The following is a 22877-nucleotide window of genomic DNA, read 5'->3' as shown; positions in this document are numbered from 1 at the left end:
GGAACCACCGCTGTGGTCAAGGCCATCAGCTCTAACAGCATCTGGATAGATTGTGCTGATTGAAAAAAATCTATTTGATTGAAAATGCCTGGCTAGGTTAGCCAACTGGTCTATCCAGTTGGCAGGTAAATAAACCCTGTTGGTTCTAGCATCCAGCATGGCTCCAATATATTTTACCATTTGTTTAGGAATCAAATCTGCCTTATTTTTGTTGATTATCCAAATCCAAGGACTCGCATGTGGACAGTACAAGATTTATATGATCCTCAAGATCTTTTGATGACCTTTCTGTGATCAACCAGTCATCTAGGTATGGCTAGATAGAGCACCCTAACTTCCTAAGGTGGACAACTACCACAGCCATACATTTCGTAAATACCCTATGTGCTGTTGCTAACCCAAAGGGCAGGGCTGTGTACTGAAAAACTTCCCCTTTGAATACAAACCTGAGGTATTTCCTATACTCCTCATGTATTGATGTGGAAATAAGCATCCTGCAAAACCAGGATCGCAAACCAAGCATCGTACGAGACCATACGTATGACCCAAGGGAGTCTGACCATTCTAAACGTTGGGATCTTCAAATGGTTGTTCAGGCCTCTCAAATCCAACATGGGTCTTTCCCCCCACTTCTTTCTTATCTACCAAAAAGAAATGGGAGAAAAAACCAAATGGTATATTTAAGATAGGCACCTTTGAAGGGCCCCTTTGCTTATTAATGCCTGGATCTCCTGTTGCAGCTCAGGCAATATATTATTAGGTGCTAGAAAAGGTAAATGAGTAGGAGGCAAGGTATAGAACCTATTTTAACAATGGAAAGAACCCAAACATCAGAAGAAATATTCTGCCAATTTTCCATAAATTTAGATAACCTATTCTCAAAGGGTGGTGAGCCCACTGACCCATTGGCCTCTAGTCAGAATTGACCCTTTTGAGGCTGTGGAGTATCTTTATTTGCTTGGAGCGACCAGACTGCTCTCTTCTAGGCTGTCACTGGCCCGCATAAGGGGTTTTATATGGATACCGAGGCTTGTAAGGTTGCAATCTGTAGGCCCTATAGTCGCGCCTCTGCTGGTGGTCAGTCACGCCTTCCAGGACATCTGTATGCGGGGGTTCCAACTGACTGTGGCAAAATGCCACATGATTTTAGCAGATTGACGGTCCTTTTTCTTTTTGGAGAGATATTCATTAGTTTTCTCCAAAAATAACGAAGCACTCTCAAAGGGCATGTCTTCTATCTTGTTACATGTTTCAGTGGGTAATGCCGTAGATCTCAGCAATGTGTGTCTACGTAGAGCCACAGCAGTGTTAAGACCCCTGGCTGATACATCCAGGACATGTCTGCTGGCGCTGATTTGTTGCTTTGACAAAGACTAGTGCCTCTTCATAGATTAATTTTGCAAGCGCTTTCTTGTTCTCTGGTAAGGACTCCATAAAAGCAGCCATTTTTTGCCACAAAAATATCTGATATCCACTTATTATAGCCAAGTAATTTGCCATTTTCATGGTCAGGGCAGACCCTGAGTAGACTTTTTTTCCTACTACATCAAACTTTTTGCCTTCTTTATCTGCTGGTATTGCTGGGCCACCCTGCCTGTATCTAGCCTGTAGTTCCTCTGCTATCATTGATGAGGCAGAAGAAGGGGTTGACAGGTAGGTGCATTTATCCTGTTTAATCTTGTAAAGAGCCTCAACCTTCTTTGCTGTGGCTGGTATCGATGCTGGCTTCTGGCACAGGCTCTCCACGATCTCCACAAAGCCTTCAGTCATGGGAAAGGCCACTGTGTCCGGGGTGTCTGAGTAAATATACTTCAGTATGCTATCCCTTGACTTTTGTTGTACTGTGGACACATCGATATTAAGCAATTTTGCCACGCGATGCATCTGTTCAGCATACAATTTAAATGTTGGGTGAACTTCTTTCCTGATCACTCAAAGCCTCTTCTGGTGATGGGTCCGAAGTAAGACTCGGACTCTGCTCTGTCTTGAGAATCTCTGGTTCTGACCGTGACTCCGACCTAGGATCGGAAGCTATGGTTTGCGCCTGAGAATACCAACTCGGACCCGAGAGAGGAGGTAACTTTCTAGGCGCTGAACGCCCCAGAGATGAGGCTGCGTAAAGGTAAGTAGGGTAGAGATCCTACTCATGTGGGTTGCCAGTTGGAGGCTGTGGAGGGTACTACAGCGGTTGTTGATACAAATGGTGCGTCTGCTCGGGAACCACATACCCCACTTAACGGGAATCTGACTCCCTTCTGCTTTCAGCATCCAACAACGAGGACCTGGATGCTGATCTTGTATGGGTAGGAATCGACTCTGCCGGTTTCTCGTGATCGTGAACAGTGCCGAGGTCAGTTCCAAGGGTGCGCTTTCGGATCCGATGATACTCCAGCAGACCTCGGGTCCGAGGATCTAATGGGCTCGGGGTGCAGATTTAGAAGCTGAATGCACTGTGCACTCTGCCGGGGCAGATATCTTTGCTGCCGGGCTGCTGCCGCTGGACATAGCCTTCTCCCAGAGCATGGCTTTCAAGCGCGACACTCAATCCCCCTTCGCTTTTGGAGTAAATAACTAGCAGTACTTGCACTCTTCCATGACATGGCTCTCACCTAAGCACACCAAGCACAATGAGTGGCCATCAGTTCCGCAGACCTTTTAAACAACTACTTGTCCGCCATTACGATGATTTCCAACGCAAACCTGGGGGCGGGGGGAGCACAGAATAAACCATCTGACTCACTGCCTCTACCCCCCTGGGGAATATGTGTCAGTGTCGCTCACCTAATTAACAGTACTTACTATAAACTACTAACTATTAACTAACAACCTAACAACTCTATAGAACTATATACTATTTGCTTAAAGATCAAGCAAAAGCTTAGGAGCTAAGAAAAAGATGTCTGCTTCTTGTGACAGCAAAAAGGAAATTGGAGGCAGAGAAAGATGACCTTCCTGAACATGTGACTGTTTTCAGCAAGAAAACCAGGCTGGTAGTGGTCGGGGGGGGGGAGGTCACCCCCCCCCCTTAATGGCTATAATCTAAAGAAATTCCTTTTCTGAATGGTTGACCTGTGTGAGCGCAGTTCCCAATGTGGGACTGCACTGAAGACCGTAGATGAACTAGAGCCTTTTGTTTCTACAAATATACAATATACAGTGTAACATGGAATGTAGTATGGGACAGAGGATTCAAAATCCTGAGAATTGCAGTCTTCATATACCTCCATCAAATAAATCTCTAGCTACCATGGCAACAAAAATATACTTGCAAATAGGTAGACATCAAGTGGCTGGGGTGGGATTCAATGGCTTGGAGTGCATGCCTCTGTTCTGGTTGCGGTCAAGTTCCCTTTGGGGCTAGAAAGCATTGCAGATACTTCTCTCTCCATGCCTTGGCACTCTAACCTGGCCAGTTCATCTGGTGACTCAGTCAGGTCAAGGGAAGCAACTGCAAGCAGACAGAGTTGCCTATGATGCAGCAGAAGCTGACATGGAGGAATTTTCTTTCCCACTCCTGACTGCATAAACAGAACAGGGTTGGGGTGGATATTAAGAAGTTAAACAGAGAACTCTGTAGCTAAGGGCACTGCCTTGCTGAAACAGAGTTCCTCAAAAAGCCAAAGGCTATGGAGCAGAGTGGACCAGAACGGGGAGGTTTCTCCTCCCACCGGAAGGAAGCACATCTCAATGTCATCTATGTGGTCCTGCCTGTACAGCAGAAGAAACCTGGTCCTTCCTCAGCAGAAAACCAACATTTGCTGGAACCCTGATGCTCTAGAAACCATATTCCAGTTTGGAACAGGATGATGGCCACACGAGGATCCCTGACAGCAGTGCATCACTGTACGCTCCACAGAAATGGAAGGTTTGGGGCTGGGCAATATTAGTTGCGCTCCTCAAAAAATGAAATGAAGGCCAACAGTGGTTAGGACAATTCGCCTGAAATCTGAGACACAAACTCAAAACACTGTTTCACTCAAACGTGTTAAGTGCAAGAATCTTGTGGTAATATTTTTTCCCTAGACAAACAAAAGCTTCTGTTCTGGAAAAGTGTAAGAAAAATAAGTGCTGATAAGAATGGGGTGGGCAGGGGAGTGGCGGGGGGTGGGTGGTTGGAGATTAATTGCTTGCTGTCTCATAGATCGGAGTGTTCAGATCTGCAAGTCTTTTCTCAGGTCATACTTTTGCTGTGAAATTTCTTTTTAAAAACTGGAATGTGTGAGCTGCCATAACATCCAGTTATGGTCTCCAAATGGTCTCCAGGGAAGAGTGGGAAAATGCATCTTATTCTGAACCTGAGAAGTAAGTAGGGAGTAGCTCCCAATGTTTTCTTTAATAAGATAGGGCCTACAAGTACAATTCCGTCTTTGAAATCTCCCTAGTTCTGCTATGTTCTGTAATATAGGGCTCCTGAAATAGTAGCATAAAGGGACAACCTCATGCTTAATCTAATTATGCAGACCTAGTTTGTGAATAGGACACTTTTAAAACCAAAGATATTAAGAGGCTCACTTCTTTTTCATCCCAGTCCAAGAGAGTAACCTCAAAACTCTGAAGGTACTGGGTGGAGAACCCAGCTTCCTGAGACTGTCAACCTTCCATTGTTTTAAGTCTAGTGTTTATGGTTATGAAGAAATGTATGGAAGTGTGTGGGCAATCCCTACTGATTTCTCGTAAGCCAGAAGGTACCTGAACAAAACTTCCAAGCATTTAGGGACAGGGTTTCTGGGTTTCACATCCATCCATTGCCTTAACACAGTCAGAATTATACCTTTTTTAAAAAGCAGAGTGCTCATACATCATATATTTAAACACAGCTTTGATAACTGCATGTTAAGATTTTGAGTGTGCATGCACATACAGGGTATTTTAGCCTATATGGCTGCTCATGGACATGACAAATGGCCCTACCTGACAGTAAGGAGGCAGACCAGGGTCGTAGAGTGCAGCTTTCACCAGCTTAACCAGGAGGTCCAACACTACACCCAAACTATCTCCTACATTGAAAAGCCCCTCTTGCAAGGTGCTCAAGCTGGGAACTTCCTTGGATACATCAAAGCCTAGAACCTTGCCATAATTGTGTAGGAACTCCACAATGGCTAAACAGTCCGAGAAGGCTTGGTCAGGCAATATCAGCCCAGGGATGCGGGAAAATTCTGGCAGAGGCTGGAAAAGATTGGTGAAAGACAAACCATCAGAACAAAAAGTATAGACTTAAGACGTAGCAGAACAAAGTAGCTAATTTTACCTATACCATAATTTGACTTGGGAAGGAGTTGTAACAACTTATGCTGAGGCCACATTGTCCCCCAGTGAGGTGGAAAATAAGAATACATATTCCAGAGTCTCCAAGAAACATATCTCAGGATCAAAGCGAGAGGATTTTTTTTTAAAAAAGGTGGCTCAAAGATGCACTGCTCGTTCCTTGCAGATATCAAAAATTTTCCACATTTCTCCAGCCCTTTGCCAAAACATTCAAAGTTATCTAAAGAATGGGAATATTAAAAGCAGAATAAATAATATGAAATAAGGGAATCTATGCACACACAGTTCACATGACAAATGTCCCCTAAGTGTAGAATTCAAATTCTTTTGGTGCAGGCACATAAACTAATAGAGAAACCACAAAGTTTCTCTATTACTGGACAGGTTCCAAAAATCAAAGCACAGGCATGCTTCCAGCAGAAAAGCTTACCACGGCTGAAAAATGTAAGTAGAACCAAACAGCATAATACCAATTGTCCCCCATGCCCTTAACTTCTAAGAGAATCCACACTGAACAGCCAGCATGGTACAGCAGTTAAGAGTGCTGGACTAGGAGCTGGGACACCCAGGTTCAAATCCCTGTTCCGCCCACAGAAGCACGCTGGATGCACTTGTACCAGCTGCACAAACCCAACCTAACATGCTCCACAGAGTAGTGGCCATGGGGATAAGATGCAGGCAGGAAGAATGATGCCGCAAGCCACTCAAGAGTTCCCACTGGGGAGAAAAGCAGGGAATATCTTTTTAAAAAATCAGTAAGAGCACGTGTAAGAACTTGAAGGAGGTCTTCAGTTATTTCCAGTAGCGTTAAGCTCTTGTGTGCCCCGTCATTCCTGTGTTCAAGCAGCGCAACGAACCTGGTGATCCCCCAGGCACATGTCCTCGGTGGGCTTCTTCATCTCTTCCAGAATCATTTGCTGCCGCTCCCGCTCTTCTTGACGTCGCTGAGCTAGAAGATTCTTGTCCACTTTCCGAGGAACCTTGGCTGCTGCCGCCACCTTCTTTTCCTTGGGCTTTACCTTTTCTTTCAGCTTCACTTTCTCCTTTGGCTTCTCTGGCTTAGTTTTCTCTGGCTTGCTGTTCTTCTCTGGTTTGCTGTTCTTCTCCTTCTTTAGCTGAGGACAAAGAGGTATCAAGATTCAAGTGGGATTATGCAAAATCTAGCCACCTTTGTGCTTTCTCAAGCAGCTGCTTACAGTCATTACGCACCTTGGGCTTTCTTTTGACTTCCTTAACCTTGACCTCCTTGGGCTTAGGTGCCTTGGCTTCTTGCTTCTGCTTATTTTGCATCTAGAAAGAAAACAAATCAGGAGTAATAGTACCAAGGAGAGAATCTTTCCCACACACACATACAAGAGATGGCAGGAGCTATTTGCTTCATCTTTACAAAGTCAGTTCCCAAAACATTTACTAAGGGCACATCAGCAAAATTTGGACTGCCTGCACACCTTAAATTGTAAAACTTCTTTCAACAGCTTAATACAATAGCCCATGTAGTCCACTAGCATGCATTTATACACATTGCGTGGATGATGACAATAGCAACAACGTTCGATTTATATACTGCCCTTCAGGACAACTTAATGCCCACTCAGAGCAGTTTACAAAGTATGTTATTAGTATCCTCATGATAATCACCCTGTGAGGTGGGAGGGGCTGAGAGAGCTCAGAGAAGCTGTGATTGACCCAAGATCACCCAGCTGGCTTCAAGCGGAGGAGTGGGGAATTAAACCCGGTTCTCCAGATTAGAGTCCTGCAGCTCTTAACTGCTACACCAAACTGGCCACTATACCAAGCGATCAACTTTGGAATTTTGACCCATAGCATACCAGCTTTGACCAAATTTTTCTATCTTCTACGATTGTAGACAAAAATCTGGAAACATATGATCAAGGAAAACTGAGAAGAGATTATACTCTTTGCTCCCCTATCCATACTTATCACCTGCAGTTTTTCCTTCTGCTCCATTAATCCATCCTTTCAAAATGTGAGTTTTCAAAACAAGTGTTATGCAAACTTACCACATAAATTCTAGGACTGGGTTTGCTTGGTGCTAATCTGGTAAACTATCAAGGAAGTTCCCTACCTCAACTTTAAAACCCAGCATAAGAAGCACTACTTTTACTCTGGAAGCATTCCTATGCTGTCTCCATCAGGAGGGCTTTTCTTCTTGTACAGGATGCACAGTTCTATACAGGACACACAACATACCTTTTGTCTCATTTTTTTCTTTATTTTGCTCATCTTTTGCTTATCATCATCACTGAGTACCTCTGCAAATATGAACAGGACAAAAGAAAGATGGGGAAATAGAGAACTGCCAGAATAAACAAATTCTGCATTCCATACTCAACAGCACCCACGTGCTTCAAAGATATTACATCACCAAAACAGACAGGTTTCGGGTGGTGTATTCCTCAGAATGCCCCACCCTCACACTAAGATGTATCTGTAACTCAATAGTCAAAGTTCCCCTTCCCTATAATGTTTAGTATTAACTTTTCCAGTCCCAAAATAAGTATCCATGCATGCTCAATCTCTCTTTGATACCTGCTACAAGTCTCCTCCAGTTCCCAGGAACAAAAACCTTTCTATATTTTAGCTGGATATAAATCAAGGTGCCCTCCTGAATATATTGCCAACTGTGAGCATAAACGCAGGAGCCAATATATCCAAGAGCACAAACCATATCCCAGTGCCAAAATATCTGTGTTAAGGAAGCTTATGAATCCAGGTACAACCCAATATCATGGCAGTTACAGGGTGTCCTAGTGCTGTCCAATACAAAAGCATGGATGCTCAAAATCAACCTTCTAAAGGATATTTCCTGCGGACTCAAGGTCCACAAACAATGTGCTGATGCACAAACATACACTGTGCAAATACGAGAATTTTAGCTGTGTGCAGACTGGTTGTCCCTCATTAAGATGTAAAGGATGCTCCCTCTGCTTTCCATTGGCTCTTGCACAGTATGATTTCCCATGTAGGTCAGCACACAGAAAGACTAGTGACAGGCCATCAGGATCATAACTAAATCAGTGATCCTCAAGGATCCCCCTACTCTACAAGGCAGCATGAAGAATGTTCTGATCTCAGCTGCTATATTCAAAATAACCAGGAAATGTTGCTGCATGACATGCACATTTGTTAGCTCGAGACAACCCTTAAGACACTTGCAGTCTCGTGGATAACAGCATCTCAGCTGGGCTGAGAGATTTCAGCATCTAATGCTACCCACAACAAGCTAGGCCTGACAAAGCATTCACAGCTCCTTACAATAGGGCTACTTGTTTTTAAAGATTCTACATAGTTAATCTACAGGGACCTGTACTTGTATTTAGATTTGTCAGCTTCCTTTTTTAAAAACAAGTTTCTAGTTCTCATGATTGTGGAGACACACAGGAAAGTAGGAAGATAGTTTTTGCAAGAGTTTTTAGTTCTCACGGCAGAACTCCTATGCTCTGTCTGGTTACCTACCCCACCCTTCATTGTCTCCAGTCACGTTTTCTTACCTATATACTCTTAATGCCCCTTGCTTATCCGTTCCTCTCTTCCTGCTGCCACACCGCTCCTTGACAAGAAATTCCAAATTTTGCAAAAACTCAAACATCAATTTCCATAACAAGCATGCAAATGGAGTTTTATGAAAATAAGCAGATTTGCATGCATCACATTGATTTGCTTTATTTTGAGAGCAAAAATTGAATTTTCTTGACACAGAATGAACAGCCTGCCTTAGAGATCAACACATAACTCTTGCCACAAACTAAAACTCTTTCTTGTATAGGTTACAGGCATGCAGAAAAGAGTTATTCAAGATGGTACCTTGAGCTTCCAGTTTTTTCAGAACCCGGGCATCCGTCTTGCTCAGAAGATCAGGCACTTTCACTTTGGGAGGTCGGCCTCGTCCACGTTTCACCTTGGGCATTTCCTTAGCCTTGGCTTTCTCAGTATTGCGGGGCCGGCCACGTTTGCCAGTGATGGCCTGTATACGTGAGGGGATTTCCTCAGGTGTCAACTTTACCCACTGCAAGCCCTGTGAAAGAAGGAAAGAGATACCATCTACAGAAACTGCCCTCTTCTTTCCTCTATCACTTCCATTTCTCTCCAGCAGCTTTTCAGTTCTCCTTCATGAACCAGCCTATTCCAGCAATGCTGCTTCTTCCTATTCCATAAATACACTAACTCCGAACGGATCTTTGTCTTGTCAAGTAGATTTTTTTTTAAAAAAAAGCTTGACAGGATGCTCAATGCTCATTTTGTACAGCTGATGAAAACAATTGGCTGACACTACTACCCTCTTTAGCACTGATTTGGCAAAACACACGGTCCTTCAGAGCAATCAAACTGTGCCTCCCTGGTAAACATAAAGGTCTGATACTAAGCCCAGGACGTAACACACTGACAACTCACACTGCATGGACATTCCCTTGGAACGTGTGCTGCAGCTCCTGTTCAGGCTATTTACTTTGACTACATGGTCCCAGCAGAACGGAGGCTGAAGTGAGGAGTCTGATGTCAGTAACCTCTTCAGGCCTGCAATAATACCCACCTCAGGAGTATCCCGCTCTTCAAAGAAGTCTCCCACAGGCATCCGAGGACTGAAGCTGAAATGTTCACGGCGGACATTCTGTACAACGTTTCTGCTCAGATACTAGAAGGGGAGTAAGTTTTCAGAAAGTCAGCCAGTCATACAGGGTCCAGCCTCTTGTTAGGATACAGGTCCTGTCTGAAGGGGGTGCATGCCCACTGGAGCTGATAAATAATCTCTTATCAACCTCTTAGTGGGGGAGGGGGTAAGAACAACTGAAACAAATAAATAAAACAGTTTGTGCCAACACGTACATGCTGGATGTTGCCCACCAATAGGCTTTACAATATTAATCATGCTAACCTCTTTCTGAGGGAAAGAACAAAGAAGATAAAGCATATTCTATTTATGGCCTGATGGTCTGTGTACTAGCCTACTGCAGCAGTTATTAATAGCAGCTCTCCTGGCAAAATCAATAGCTCCTACAAGCATTGATAGTGAGAGAAGTTACCTAACAGTATGGCAGCAGCCATTAGGGGAAAGAACTGAGGAGCGTCAACAAAGCTCAGGGGAAATGCCAAAGTCTCAGGAGACCACCATCTGAGATGGAGGGCCACTGAACAAAAATAAAGACAGGCAATTGAATGCTGCTGTTCTCCATACTGCTTTGCTTTTGACACAGTTTACAATGTGCTATGGAAGCAATAAAAGTTCTCCAACTATCACTTCCCACATTCACTTTGATGCCAAAATGTTGCTACTTGGAACAGCACCTATCTCCTCAACAGCACCAGAACAGAGGCATTTTGTGGGAACACTTGCAGTTAAGCTATGTGCCCTCTTTTATCATTTGCGGTGGGAGTAAAACCTGCATTATAGCATTACTGCAGCTTCAGAGCAAGAGAAAACCACTCCTGTAGTACACCTCCTTGCCCTGGAGCTGGTGAAGAAACAGGAAATGGGCCAGGAAGAGGCAACACTGCTACTGCTAGACAAAGCAAGTTGTCAAAAATCATCTCAAGCTTCTGTTGTGGCACAGCACAAGCCAAATGGAGAAGTCACACCAAGAGGAAACTGTATCCTCTGTCCACCAACTGCTACTGACACGTCTCTCCAGGAGGCAGATTTTACCTTTATCACCTCCGGAAATTGCTTCATCCGCTTGCCACAAGGCCCGTAATACCAGGTCTCTCCCTGCCAGCGGCTGCTGCCCTTCTTAATGCGCACTTCCCTTCGCCACCTGAACAAGGAAATGGCTGTTATAAACTGGGCACTTGCACTTTCATCCTTGTTACCCCTTCCCATGCAATATATAGTACAGTGCCTGGATGAAGAAATGCATGCATTCAAGATGATGACATGACCTACCCATGTTTTAGAGGGTAGCGCACCTCATCTGCTGTGGCTATCCGTCTTCTTGGGAGGTCACCTGCTCAGAAAGAACAACAATTACCAATGCTGTCAACTGATGACGAACCTTTTAAATACAGCCAAGGAAGTTAAGAGACCTGTGGAAATGGGTCTGCTCACTTTTTGCTGACATGTTGAGTGCTGAGGACTCTTTGTTGCCCCCACCTATCAGAGACGCAGTGGCCTCTAGGCAGCTGCTGTTGACTACCTCTTCCAAGGTGGCATCTAGACTGTCTGGTTCCAGTGATGCTTGGGAATCTAGAAACTCTGGGTCCTCTTGTTCCACTTCACTCACACCTGTCAACTCTAGGCTGCTGTCTGCAGCAAAGAAAGGAGAGATCAGTAAATGAGACTGCATAGGGGGAACGAATTACACACTACCCCCTCCCAGGAAAGGAAAGACATCTTGGAAAGATGGGAGTTTTAACAGTCTTCACTTGCAAATCCATGAACCTATAGTTTTAGAATTAATGAATCTGAACAAGAATTATATTACTACACTGTTTCTTTGCTCCAAGTAGTTTATTGTGGCCTGAATATTTGGTGTAGGACTCACGTGCATGTCAAAGATAGGAAGAGTAGGAGCTTTTGCATCAGAGTACTAAGAGTGTGGGGACTGATAATTACAAAAGATTTTTTAGGAGCTGTGAAGAAGAAATTAGATTGTTAGAATAAGGCGCTGGGCATCATAAATCTGGACTGAAAGACCACCCACAGATTCCCAGTGTCAAAAGAATAGATCATTTCAGATATATGTCTAACAAGGTGGCCTTTGACCTCTTTTATTTAAACCCTGACCACCTAAGGGTTGAGCAACTTTTCCCAAAGTGAACACTGCTAGAGTGAATCCCACCCAGTAACAATCCATTGACATAGTTTCATCACTTGTGAACTTTCTTGTCTTTTTTTAAACAATCAGGTTATACACCGTAACATCTGCAATTATCAAGTGAACAATATGATCTTCTGAATCCATCTATGAACTTACCACAAATGGAGTACACAGAAAAGGTTCTGAAATAAGGAGCCACAATTCCTTAGCTTTGGTTCAGAAGATACTTGGGGATGTATGCAAGTTTTCTCTCAGTTCTGCAGTTTTTGAAGAAGCAGACTCTCAGAAGCAGACTTTCAGCTTTCTCAAGAGTAACAAGTAAAAATTCCAGTCCATTGAGTGTGAAGCTACCTTGTGATTATCCTCAAAAGGTCTAACCAATTTAATTGCCCAATGTCAAAAAACCACAATGGGTTCACAAACGTCCAGTTATGCTCTCTTTCACACACAAACTGTAAAAAACATGATCCACTGCTCTCAATGGGTTGGATCCAATGACCAATGAATACAGCAGAACTCATTAAAAGGAACAGTCTCACATTCTGCTTCCTGCTGTAGCCACTGTGCTGCCTGAACACCTGTTCCTAGTGTTCAAAGGACCAGCAGGAACAGTGTGGGGCACGATGTGGGCTTCTGCAGTGGGAGCAAGGTACGGATGAAATCTCTCTCTCTCTCTCTCTCTCTCTCTCTCTCTCTCTCACACACACACACACACAGTAGAATCATAGAATCACAGAGTTGGAAGGGGCCATACAGACCATCTAGTCCAACCCCCTGCCCAGTGCAGGATCAGTCTAAAGCGTCTCTGACAAGTATTCATCCAGCCTCTTCTTGAAAACTGCCAGTGAAGGGGAACTCACCACCTCCCTAGGCAGCTGATTCCACTTTTGAACTACTCTGACCGTGAAAAAGTTTTTCTTAATATCCAGACGGTACCTTTGTGCATGTAGTTTTAGCCCATTGCTTCGCGTCCTACCCTCTGCTGCCAACTGGAACAGCTCTTTGCCCTCCTCCAAATGACAGCCTTTCAAATATTTAAAGAGAGCAATCATGTCCCCCCTCAACCTCCTCTTCTCCAAACTAAACATTCCTAAGGCCCTCAGCCTTTCCTCGTAGGGCTCAGTCTCCAGAACCCTGATCATCCACGTCGCTCTCCTCTGCACCCTCTCGATTTTGTCCACATCCTTTTTGAAGTGAGGCCTCCAGAACTGCACACAATACTCCAGGTGTGGCCTGACCAAGGCAGTATAGAGAGGGGCTATGACCTCCTGCGATTTTGATGCTATGGCCCCTTTGATACAACCCAGGATTGAATTAGCCTTTTTTTGCTCATATTCAGTTTACAGTCCACTCTTACCCCAAGATCCCTTTCACATATACTACTGCCCACAAGTGTATCCCCCATCCAGTATTTGTGCTTCCCATTTTTGTGGCCCAGATGTAATACTGTGCACTTGTCTTTGTTGAATTGCATCCTATTCACAGCTGCCCACTTCTCCAGAGTATTCAGGTCTTGTTGAATTTTAATTCTATCTTCTTGGGTGTTTGCTACCGCTCCCAATTTGGTATCATCAGCAAATTTAATGAGCAGCCCTTCCACTCCTTCATCCAGATCATTGATAAAAATATTGAAAAGTACCGGGCCCAAAACCGAGCCCTGCGGCACCCCACTGGACACCTCCCTCCAATCTGATGAAACGCCGTTGGCCACCACTCTTTGAGTGCAGTCCTCCAACCAGTTCCCTATCCATCGAACTGTCTACTCCACAGTCTTCCAGTTTGCCCATCAGAATGTCATGGGGGACCTTATCAAAAGCTTTACTGAAATCCAGATAAATCACATCAACAGAGTTCCCCCAATCCAGTAAGCTGGTCACTCGATCAAAGAAGGAAACCAGGTTGGTCGGGCAAGATTTGTTAGGAACAAAACCATGCTGACTTGGCACAGTACCCTTGTGCTGGTGGAAAACAGCCACAGAATGGAATCCCATATTTGCAAGATCCTTTGGTCCTTCCTTACCAGAATTCAACGTACTGAGACCACAGACCCACACATCTCTTGTCACTGCTTGAAGTCTAACCTTCCAAATAATTTATACTGCAGGATCTCATAAGTTCTTCCAAAGACACTCAGCAAGGATGCTCAGACAAGAGGAAGAAGTGGAGAGATGAGGAGGAGGACCAAGTGCCGCTTGAACCTCCTCCAGGTGCAAGAGCAACAGGGGGAAGGGAAGGACACCACCAACCCTCCTGCACTCCTTGCACAATGCCACCTCATAGTTATAGCCTGCTCACCTTGCAAAACAGACTCCTCAAGAACAGGTGGCAAATTGGCACTTCCAAAAAGTGAGGTGTCAGGCTGGCTATCATCTGCCAATAGGCTGAATGAGTCAGGATGGTTCAGAGAAGGGCTGCCAGGACAATCCAAAGCAGAGATGTCAGGCGGGTCTTCCAGAGGGGACTTGCCACTCACCAGCTCAGATGTATCCATCTCATAGAGATCTCCCGTCCCAGGGTCTGCAAAACAGGAATTGGAAACAAAGATTTATATATTCTATTAAAAATGCAAATTCTCAAAATAACTGCTTGGAAACAGGTTTAAGAGTACCAGTTACCATTTCCCCCTTTTTTCAGTTCAGTTTTTGGTACAGCTTCCCCCTCCTTTTCCACCTCTTTTTTAACTCTTTCCTCCCAATCGGGGAGGTTGGGCGCCACACTCATCTTTGTAGTTTGGCTACGGGTAAAAACGGCCCCTCCCAATTGGGCTGGTGAGAATATTGTGTCTATTACCTCCTCCCTTTGGCTTTCACGTTGGGGCATGCGCGAGAGCGTGGCAGCCCCCCAAAACGGACATCCTGTCAGTAACCGCTGTCATGATGGCGGCACCGGCTGCCCCCCTTGGGGCTGCGAAGTAGAAGGAATTAACTGTAATCCCGTCACCAATCATGCAGTGGTGGCGAACCGGGGCATCTCCAGGGCGATGTCCCCGCCGGTATTCCATCTCGTGGCGAGGTAATTGGTCTCCTCCATGGGGGGAGCAGGTGGTCGCTCTGGTGGGAGTTGTTGCAGCTCTGATGTTAGTCCACTTGTGTCAGGTATTGGGACCATTTGGACCCCTGCAATAGGCAACCCCCGCATCATCTCCTGTAATCCTTGTACTACTTGCCCCATGTCTTGCTGAAGCTTGTCCATTTCGGCCTGTATAGCTCGCAATTCTTGGGATTCAATCGCTTCCAGGCCTCCTCCCGCAATGCTCTCCCGGGACCCCACCCTGGTGGATTCATTACTCCCTAGTTGAACTTTATGGGAGTTGCGTCTTAATAATCCACTCTTAGTCTGTCGGCACAGCCCCTGTTGTGCTGAGCCCACACATTCCAACAGAGTCTTCGACAGTGGTCCCTGCTGGTGGCAGGGTTCTGTAATCCGGGGGTCCACTAAACTTGTAGGGAGTTTCTTCCTCTTTGGCTGCCTCTAGTTTGAAGAACTCTTCCAGTTCAACAAAACGGTGACAAAAGATCGCGCCATGCCACTGTAGCTTTTCCTCCCTCATCCTTTGGGTCACCAACCGCCGTGGTGCCCACTCTCAGGGAGTAGCTGATATCCAGCTCAGATGGGTAACACCGCTCCTGGGGATTGCTCCGAGCTCTGCAGGGTCTTTATCCACGGTTATATCCATTAGGTACTCCACCCTAGGTTGGGGTTTGGGTACCAGTTCGTTTGAAGTTCCCCCAGCCGTTCCATCCCCCAGGCTTGGCTCCAGCTGGGGGTCTAGAATGTTTTGAGGCTCCTCTGGCTCCATCGTCCCTGGGTCCAACCCATACAGCATGGTACCGGCAGTCGAACATCAGAAGTCTTGGGTTCAGAGGAATAAAGAGACTTCTGCCAAAATGTCAGTCCCTGGCCGTTAGGTCCCTTCAAGTTCTCCACAGTTAACACACGGGTATTCCAGTTGAAGCAACTTTATTAGAGATCCATACAGTTCAAGGTATTCACACAAAGGTAGCAATTGGCAGAAGTGACTATTCAAAAATGGACACTACTAATTATAGGGAAACTTCTTGCCCTTTAGGTTCGTTGACATTCTGGAGTGAAACCCCAAAGAGTTACATGGGAACTGATTCGTTTAGGCTAGACAGAGTACAGAATGAAATCATCACAGTCTCTGAAAAAAGATACATTGCTCGCTGCCCGCAGGTTGCATGCAAGGACACTTGCTCCAGAAGTGAAACAGGTAACAGGCAGCCCCCGCTGGCTCAGTGCATTGTAAGTTAGCAGTTTACACACTCTCAGATGATGTATAGAATACAGAATACAACCTTAGCAACCAGTTATGATCAGCACAAGATACATAACACAATATTGGCAGGTATGCTGGCATACATGACAACTTGCTTCAAACAAGGAAAATAGGTGTCTTGAAAGGCAGACACAAAGCCAATGATAATGTAGAATCTGCATATCAGTGACAATGACAGTGCATGCCACAGGAACTATTTGCACACAGGGCACAGAACTGTATGTGATCAGCAAAGAAGCTGCAGCCCCATGATCTTTTGTGGCCATTAGCTGAATTTATCCAGACTTAATAAGACATTGCATAGCAAGACGTACTCCTTCACCAGCAAACAACATATAGATACTGCCATACCTGATAGGGATGTCAGTTGTAAGATCCAAGAGGGAATCATTAGTTCAAACCACAAACTGAAAAGCTGCAAAACCACATGCCCCTTACCTCTGTCTAATGACTCAAATGGCTCCAAAGGATCTTCCAGGGGAGGGGGTATTCGCGAAGCGTCTTCCAGACAGCCGCCTCCAGCATCAGGTACCAAGACAGAGGCTTCCTGGCTGAGTGGCTCAACAACTGGAGAAGACCCATTGTAGCCACACATTTTCAAGTCTATAAGAAATTTTGAAAAAGATATTACATTTCCAGGTAATTATTCAAAAATACTTCACCATCAATTTAGGATCCCAAAAGGTAACAAAAAAGATGGAAAATTAATTATCTATGCAGCATTTTAGTGCATTCAAAATTCTTAATGCAAATTCTACAGTAAGCAAATACTACACAGTTCAGTCTCCCTAGGAAAGACAATCCAGAGACCTGGAGTATAGTGCCATCAGCAAGCAGACGACACCCAACTCTTTCCCACCAGGTTCCAAGGAGGCTGCAGAGAGACTAAACTGAATGAATCCACGACGGTCTACAGAATGGCTAAGAAGCTGAAGCTCACTCCAGACAAAACAGAAATGCTTCTGATCAACGGAGTCACTGATCCAGGGCAAGGTGTACAACCAGTCTTGGACGGGAATGCATTTTCACATAGAAGTCAGGTATGCCGCTCGGGAGGGTTCATGAACATTCAAGTAGCAGCCATGGCTAGGAACACTTTAGTTGATGCTGGTGCATCAGTGCTGCACTCTTTCCCTGACAAGATGGATCTAGTCACTGTCACATGCCTTCGGTTACACCCAGATGAGATGCCTGTAACATGCTGTAGCTACCGCTCAGAAGCTACAGTCGGTGCATAATGCAGCAGTCAGAGGCTTGTAATTCTGATCACATAATACCTGTTCTGTATCACCTCCGTTAGCTTTCAATTCATTTCCAAGCCATATTCAGAGGCTAGTTTTTAACCTTAAGCCCTAAGAAGCCTCAAGGACTTCCCCATACTGTAGGAACCCCCTTATGGGCACAGTTCATCAATGGAGGCCACATTCCACAGCCTTCTGAAGGAAGCAAGCAGGAGGAGGTCTTCTCAGCAATGACCCCCAGGAACTGTTCCTTCCCCTGGGGGGCCTATTTCTCTCTCTCAGACAACAGGTCAAGACATGGTTACTTCAATGCACTTTTTACCTAGTTTAATAAATTGATCTTTTGTTGTTCTTTATTAACAAGACCAGGCTGCCTGTTCTCATTGCTGTTTCTTTATTATTTTGATGTTAACAACAACAACAACAACAGATTTATATACCACCCTTCAGGATGACTTAACACCCACTCAGAGCAGTTTACAAAGTATGTTATTATCCCCACAACAAAACACTCTCTGAGGTGGGTGGGGCTGAGAGAGCTCCTAGAAGCTGTGACTGACCCAAGGTCACCCAGCTGGCTTCAAGTGGAGGAGTGAGGAATCAAACCCGGCTCTCCAGATTAGGGCCCCGTGCTCTTAACCACTACACCAAACTGGCACCAAATTGTTAATGGTAAGTATTGTTTTACTTTGGTTTTATTAATTTTTATTATTTTTGGCTAACTTAGGGATCCCCCAAAAGGGCACAGTAAGGTAGGATATAAATTCTTTTTATTAATAAACATACAATTCAACTTAGCTGTGTATGGTGAAAGAGTACACTTTTTAAAGATTGAATCTAGAAGTTAGAGGGGGAGGTAAAACTGCTACAATAACTGAAAACACCCCTGCTGTCAGTGGTGACCTTAATTTTTAAAACATTGAATGAGTCCAATAATAAAGCCACTTAATGTTTTTATTAGCTGTAAAGCCAAGCAGTCTTGCTGAAAACTCTGAGACACCCACAGTTATCCTTATCATGTAGGTTCAGAAGAGACTCTGCCCAACAATTATAAGCATGTAACATGGATTACGCCCACTGCCATCCATTGCACTGGGTGTAAAGAGGTAGTGAGTTTTCCATTGCACCCCTACTGTGACTCCTCAATGTCACAGGACAAGGAGTGTGGATGCAAAAATAGCAGAACATGACGGGTTGTTTTTTTACTGCACTTCCCCCAAACCTTTGATAATATACTTTCTTTAAATAGCAGTCTATAATGCAGATCATCACTCTAATTCTAACCACTAGTATTGTTCACCCACCACCACCTTAACTCAGCACAAACACTATGCTAGCTAGCCAGCTGCCTACTATGGACAATTAAGAAGAGGCAGAGATCCTGAGTGAACCTGGGAATGCAGCGCTGTGACCAAGTCAAGAGAGTGCTGGAAACAGAAACATGTTCAGCCAACACTAAAAAGAGAAGAACTTTGCTTTAGGAAAAAAAGTACCAACTATTCTTGTGTAGTCAAGTGCTTAACTATTCCACACCAGGCTAGCTATGAGAACAAATTAACCTAGTGTACCTTCAAAGCTGACCCAAGCAATGCCACATCTCTTAATGACAGCAAACCTCTCCAATTCATGATAACCTTTGACATGAAGCAGCAGGGCTTCAAAGCCCCATTGAATGTGTCTGAACAAGCCTATGAGGTATTGCTTTGAATGAAAGTATTGGCCACTGGTGTTCTGAATTAAGGACCACACACATCACACCCAGAAGTCAGCATTCTACAATTAACCTATAAACACAGTCCTTTGACGCTGAACCGTAACTCTCCTTCCAGTTTGCTTTGCCCCACTCACACCTATCAAGCTGACTCCTGTGATTCACATAAAAATATTATTAACATGAGACACTCATTTTGCTTCTATGAGGCTTTCTGGAAATCCATGGAAGAATGCCAGTGTGAACTTGTCATTCCTCAGCCATTTTTCTCCCCAGTCAACTAACTAATTTCTCCAAAGGAAAGGCAGATATGGCAATTCTGCTTAAAGAGCAAACCACAACCAGCGCAGAACCCGTGTAACTGACTTTCCCTGTTCCAAGCATTACTAGGGGCAACTCTTTGAGACAAAGGCTGCAAAGGTTATACCAGCCTCAAGAGGATAGAGACATGCATTCCTATATAGCTGCTTTCAGAGCAGCAATGCCTCTAAGTTTTAACCATTTCTAAAAAGGCATGAATCTAGGCTTGGTTTTGTTTCGTGAAGCTACCAGTCAATTTTTGAGTGAAAGCTATTTTGTGCCAAGGTGGGTCTGTATACTCCACTGATTATTGGAAATACACTGACAGACTGTGATGACCTTATTAGAAAGTAGTCAGATATCAGACAGAGAATGTCAAGAGACTAAGAAGGAGAAGATGGTTCATACTTCATAATTTGAACAGAAGGACCCAATGCTGAATTAAAGATTGTGTACATCTATATTCTGAGACTGTACTTGCTCATACAGTATTCCTACTGCTAGTACACGTGTGTGTGAATGCACTTTCTTTATTCTAGTAGAATTTCCACATGCAGCAGGAAAAGTCATTCATGCAGTCTGCCATTGCTTCCCTACTTAGCAATATGGCCTTTGACATGAAATAGACAAACAAGCATCATGTTCTCAACAGTGAGGAATTTTGAAAAAGCAAAACAAGTATACTCTCCTCCCTGCGGTAGTCTCAGATAATTACATTGCAGCAGGACTCAACCTGGCCCATGCCCTGCCCAATAGCATAGCAGGATCAGTGATGAATGCAAACAAGTATGTTCTGTAACAGTCTTCATATTCCAATGGTAGGTCTCTTAAATAAAAAGTTTGAGAACCATTTGTCGCTGTACCTGGCTGTGTGCTTTCCAGCTCCATGCTGCCCAACAGGCTGGTGCCGTTTTCTGAGACAGTAGATGCAGTTTCTTTCACAGGCTCCTCATTCCCTGGTTCATCCTGCTGTGGAGAGAAGCCCTGGCTGCCAGAGCTAAGCATGGGAGAAGGCTGAGATGATGTGTAGAAGCTGGATGGGCCATTTTGCAAGAGTTCAAAATTCTGATCATCAGGGAAAGAGTCATAGAGCTCTGTTGAATCAAAATTCAGACCCATGGTCCCTGGAGTGCCGTTGGCCCAGAATTCCTGTCCACCACCTCCCCTAAGATTGGTGGTGTGCCCTGGTGAGCCTTGCCGATTGCTTCCAACACCATTCAGCGGATACTGGGAAAACAGAGGGCCGTCCTTGAGGGTGTTGCCATTGCCAGATGGGTATTGAGAGTAGTTCCAGAGATAGTCATACGAGTGATGGAGGTGGGAGGTGGCTGAGGAGCGGGTCCCTGAAGTACTAGCATTAGTTACAGTAGATAAGCCATTAACATTCATGTTCCCATTCAAACCTACCAGGAGAGAAGGAAGAAAGAAGCAGATATTAAATTCACAGTAAGCACTAGGAATACTGAGTGAGGGGGGAGATTGTTTCTCTCTTATTGGCCAGTCTCCCTTTATTGAGGGTGGGGGAGACAAAGATGGTACAATAAACATTGGAAAAATGGATGACAATGATCAACTTAGCCAAACTAACTCGAGGCCATCCACAAAAATTCCTCTTTCCTACCCAGACCCAAAATAAAACCGGGTTTCTGCATGTGATGTCATTCGCTTTATGAATGACCTGACATTTTCCCAATATGTATTCCAAAATATTATCTTTCTGGTCACAGCAGTCAAAAGCCTTCCAAACAGGCCCACTTTCTATATCCGCTCCTGCTGTTCAAGATGCCTCTGCCTTCTTAGCTAGGAGTCTGCACGCCTCAGCAGCTCCCGTTTATCCAGTTGTTTCTGTGCACAGCGCTCAGTAAAATCTTCCCAAGCTCTTCAGAATATAAATATAGTTCTCCTTGCAATGGGAGTGCTGTAGGGATCAGCCCAGCCCTTGCAATTTCCATTGGTTATAGAATAGAAGGAAGGGGGGAAAATTAGCCTCTTGGAGTTTTTTTTCCTCCAGAAGAGAAGGAAATTAACATTCTTTTTCCATCTTTTTCCATACTGAAGATATACTGGAAGGAAAAGTACTACATTGTTTAGTAGAAAGGTGAGCATGTCAGTCTTTGTGCAAAGCTTTGTGCAAAAGATCACGCTGCTCAAAGTTATGAGGAAATATGACCATCTGGATGTGCCCAAATTTCAGAAACCAGAAGGCAAAGGCGAAAAAAGTACTAAAGAGAAAAAACTGTGTCCCCATTCTCCCCCCCCCCCCGCCCCCCTGGAGCTCATTTCTCATCATCAGCATTTTTAACATTTTAATCTATGCAAGCATAGGTTCTCAACCCTCCCCCCACTTCAACATGACTAGGATGAATGGAATAAGGCCTAGTCCACACAGACAACTAGATTAGCATCCTATGTCAATGGCATCCCCCTCAACACAGGGGTTTGGGGTTTTTTTGTGAAGTGATACTGCAGTAAATATGGGTGAACTTTTAAAAACACTATCGTTTTCTAATATTTAGCCAGAAATACAACTGATCTTAATCACTAGCACTTGAATATACAAGCACACAGAGGAGGGTGGCTCAAATACTGCAGATGAGATAAATGGGTGGCTCACTGTGTGGTTTGGTGAATATCTGCCAGCTCTGTATCCTGACCTCCTTTGAGGTGTGCAGGGCAACATGAGTGGGGCTATCTCTACAACAATCCTGTGGCATAGATTAGAGTGTCTTGTTTGGGTTGCATCAGATCTCTTTGTTTAGTACTGAAATCTTGCTGTAAAACAGAAAGAACGACCTGGCTCACAGGGTTGTAGAGGGGACAAATAATGTTAAAAACAGATTAACATGGTAATGAACATGTTACCATCATCACCTCCACTACACATCTGTAGTGGAGACAAAGGCAGGCTCTAGATAAAAGTCGCAAGATAAATAAATACACACTTTCATATCCTGCAGAAGACATCTGATCAAGGAAAAAAGGAGGTGGTGTCATTGACTCTGTATATCATAGTGCTGTTCTGGCAAACTCACTCCTTTTGGGGGAATACTCTCAACTTTCCAACTCTTCCAGGCAGCTCCCAATTCACAAGAGGCAGTTTTATTTTTAGGTGGTGCTAATTAAATAACCAAACAACTGATGGGAGGGAGTCACACTGATGGAACGACTTATGCCAGGCTAGATCAACACTGCACACTGAACAACGCATTGCATGATTTATCCTGGATCTTCTCAAGCTCTGAATAAGCTCTTGTCATCTTGATTTAATTGCATTATGCCATTTTTGAAAC

General features: G+C 44.4%; 1 protein-coding gene across 6 annotated transcripts in view; it reads right to left on the bottom strand.

Annotated features, from left to right (window-relative positions):
- The window catches only part of BAZ2A (bromodomain adjacent to zinc finger domain 2A), a 95910-nt gene that overhangs the window by 41319 nt on the left and 31714 nt on the right, over nt 1-22877 (bottom strand). For all 6 annotated transcript variants that reach the window (XM_054975851.1, XM_054975848.1, XM_054975853.1 and 3 more), the window contains 12 exons: nt 20451-20990; nt 16774-16938; nt 14334-14555; nt 11327-11524; nt 11165-11225; nt 10928-11036; nt 9818-9919; nt 9091-9301; nt 7477-7538; nt 6475-6555; nt 6123-6380; nt 4912-5166 (listed from right to left, as the gene is read on the bottom strand). In XM_054975851.1, the coding sequence (XP_054831826.1) occupies nt 4912-5166; nt 6123-6380; nt 6475-6555; nt 7477-7538; nt 9091-9301; nt 9818-9919; nt 10928-11036; nt 11165-11225; nt 11327-11524; nt 14334-14555; nt 16774-16938; nt 20451-20990 (2264 nt within the window). The remainder of the gene's footprint in view (nt 1-4911; nt 5167-6122; nt 6381-6474; nt 6556-7476; nt 7539-9090; nt 9302-9817; nt 9920-10927; nt 11037-11164; nt 11226-11326; nt 11525-14333; nt 14556-16773; nt 16939-20450; nt 20991-22877) is intronic.

This window comes from Eublepharis macularius, chromosome 4, assembly GCF_028583425.1.
Source record: "Eublepharis macularius isolate TG4126 chromosome 4, MPM_Emac_v1.0, whole genome shotgun sequence".
Lineage (NCBI taxonomy): Eukaryota > Metazoa > Chordata > Lepidosauria > Squamata > Eublepharidae > Eublepharis > Eublepharis macularius.
This window is presented reverse-complemented; position numbering and strand designations above follow the sequence as displayed.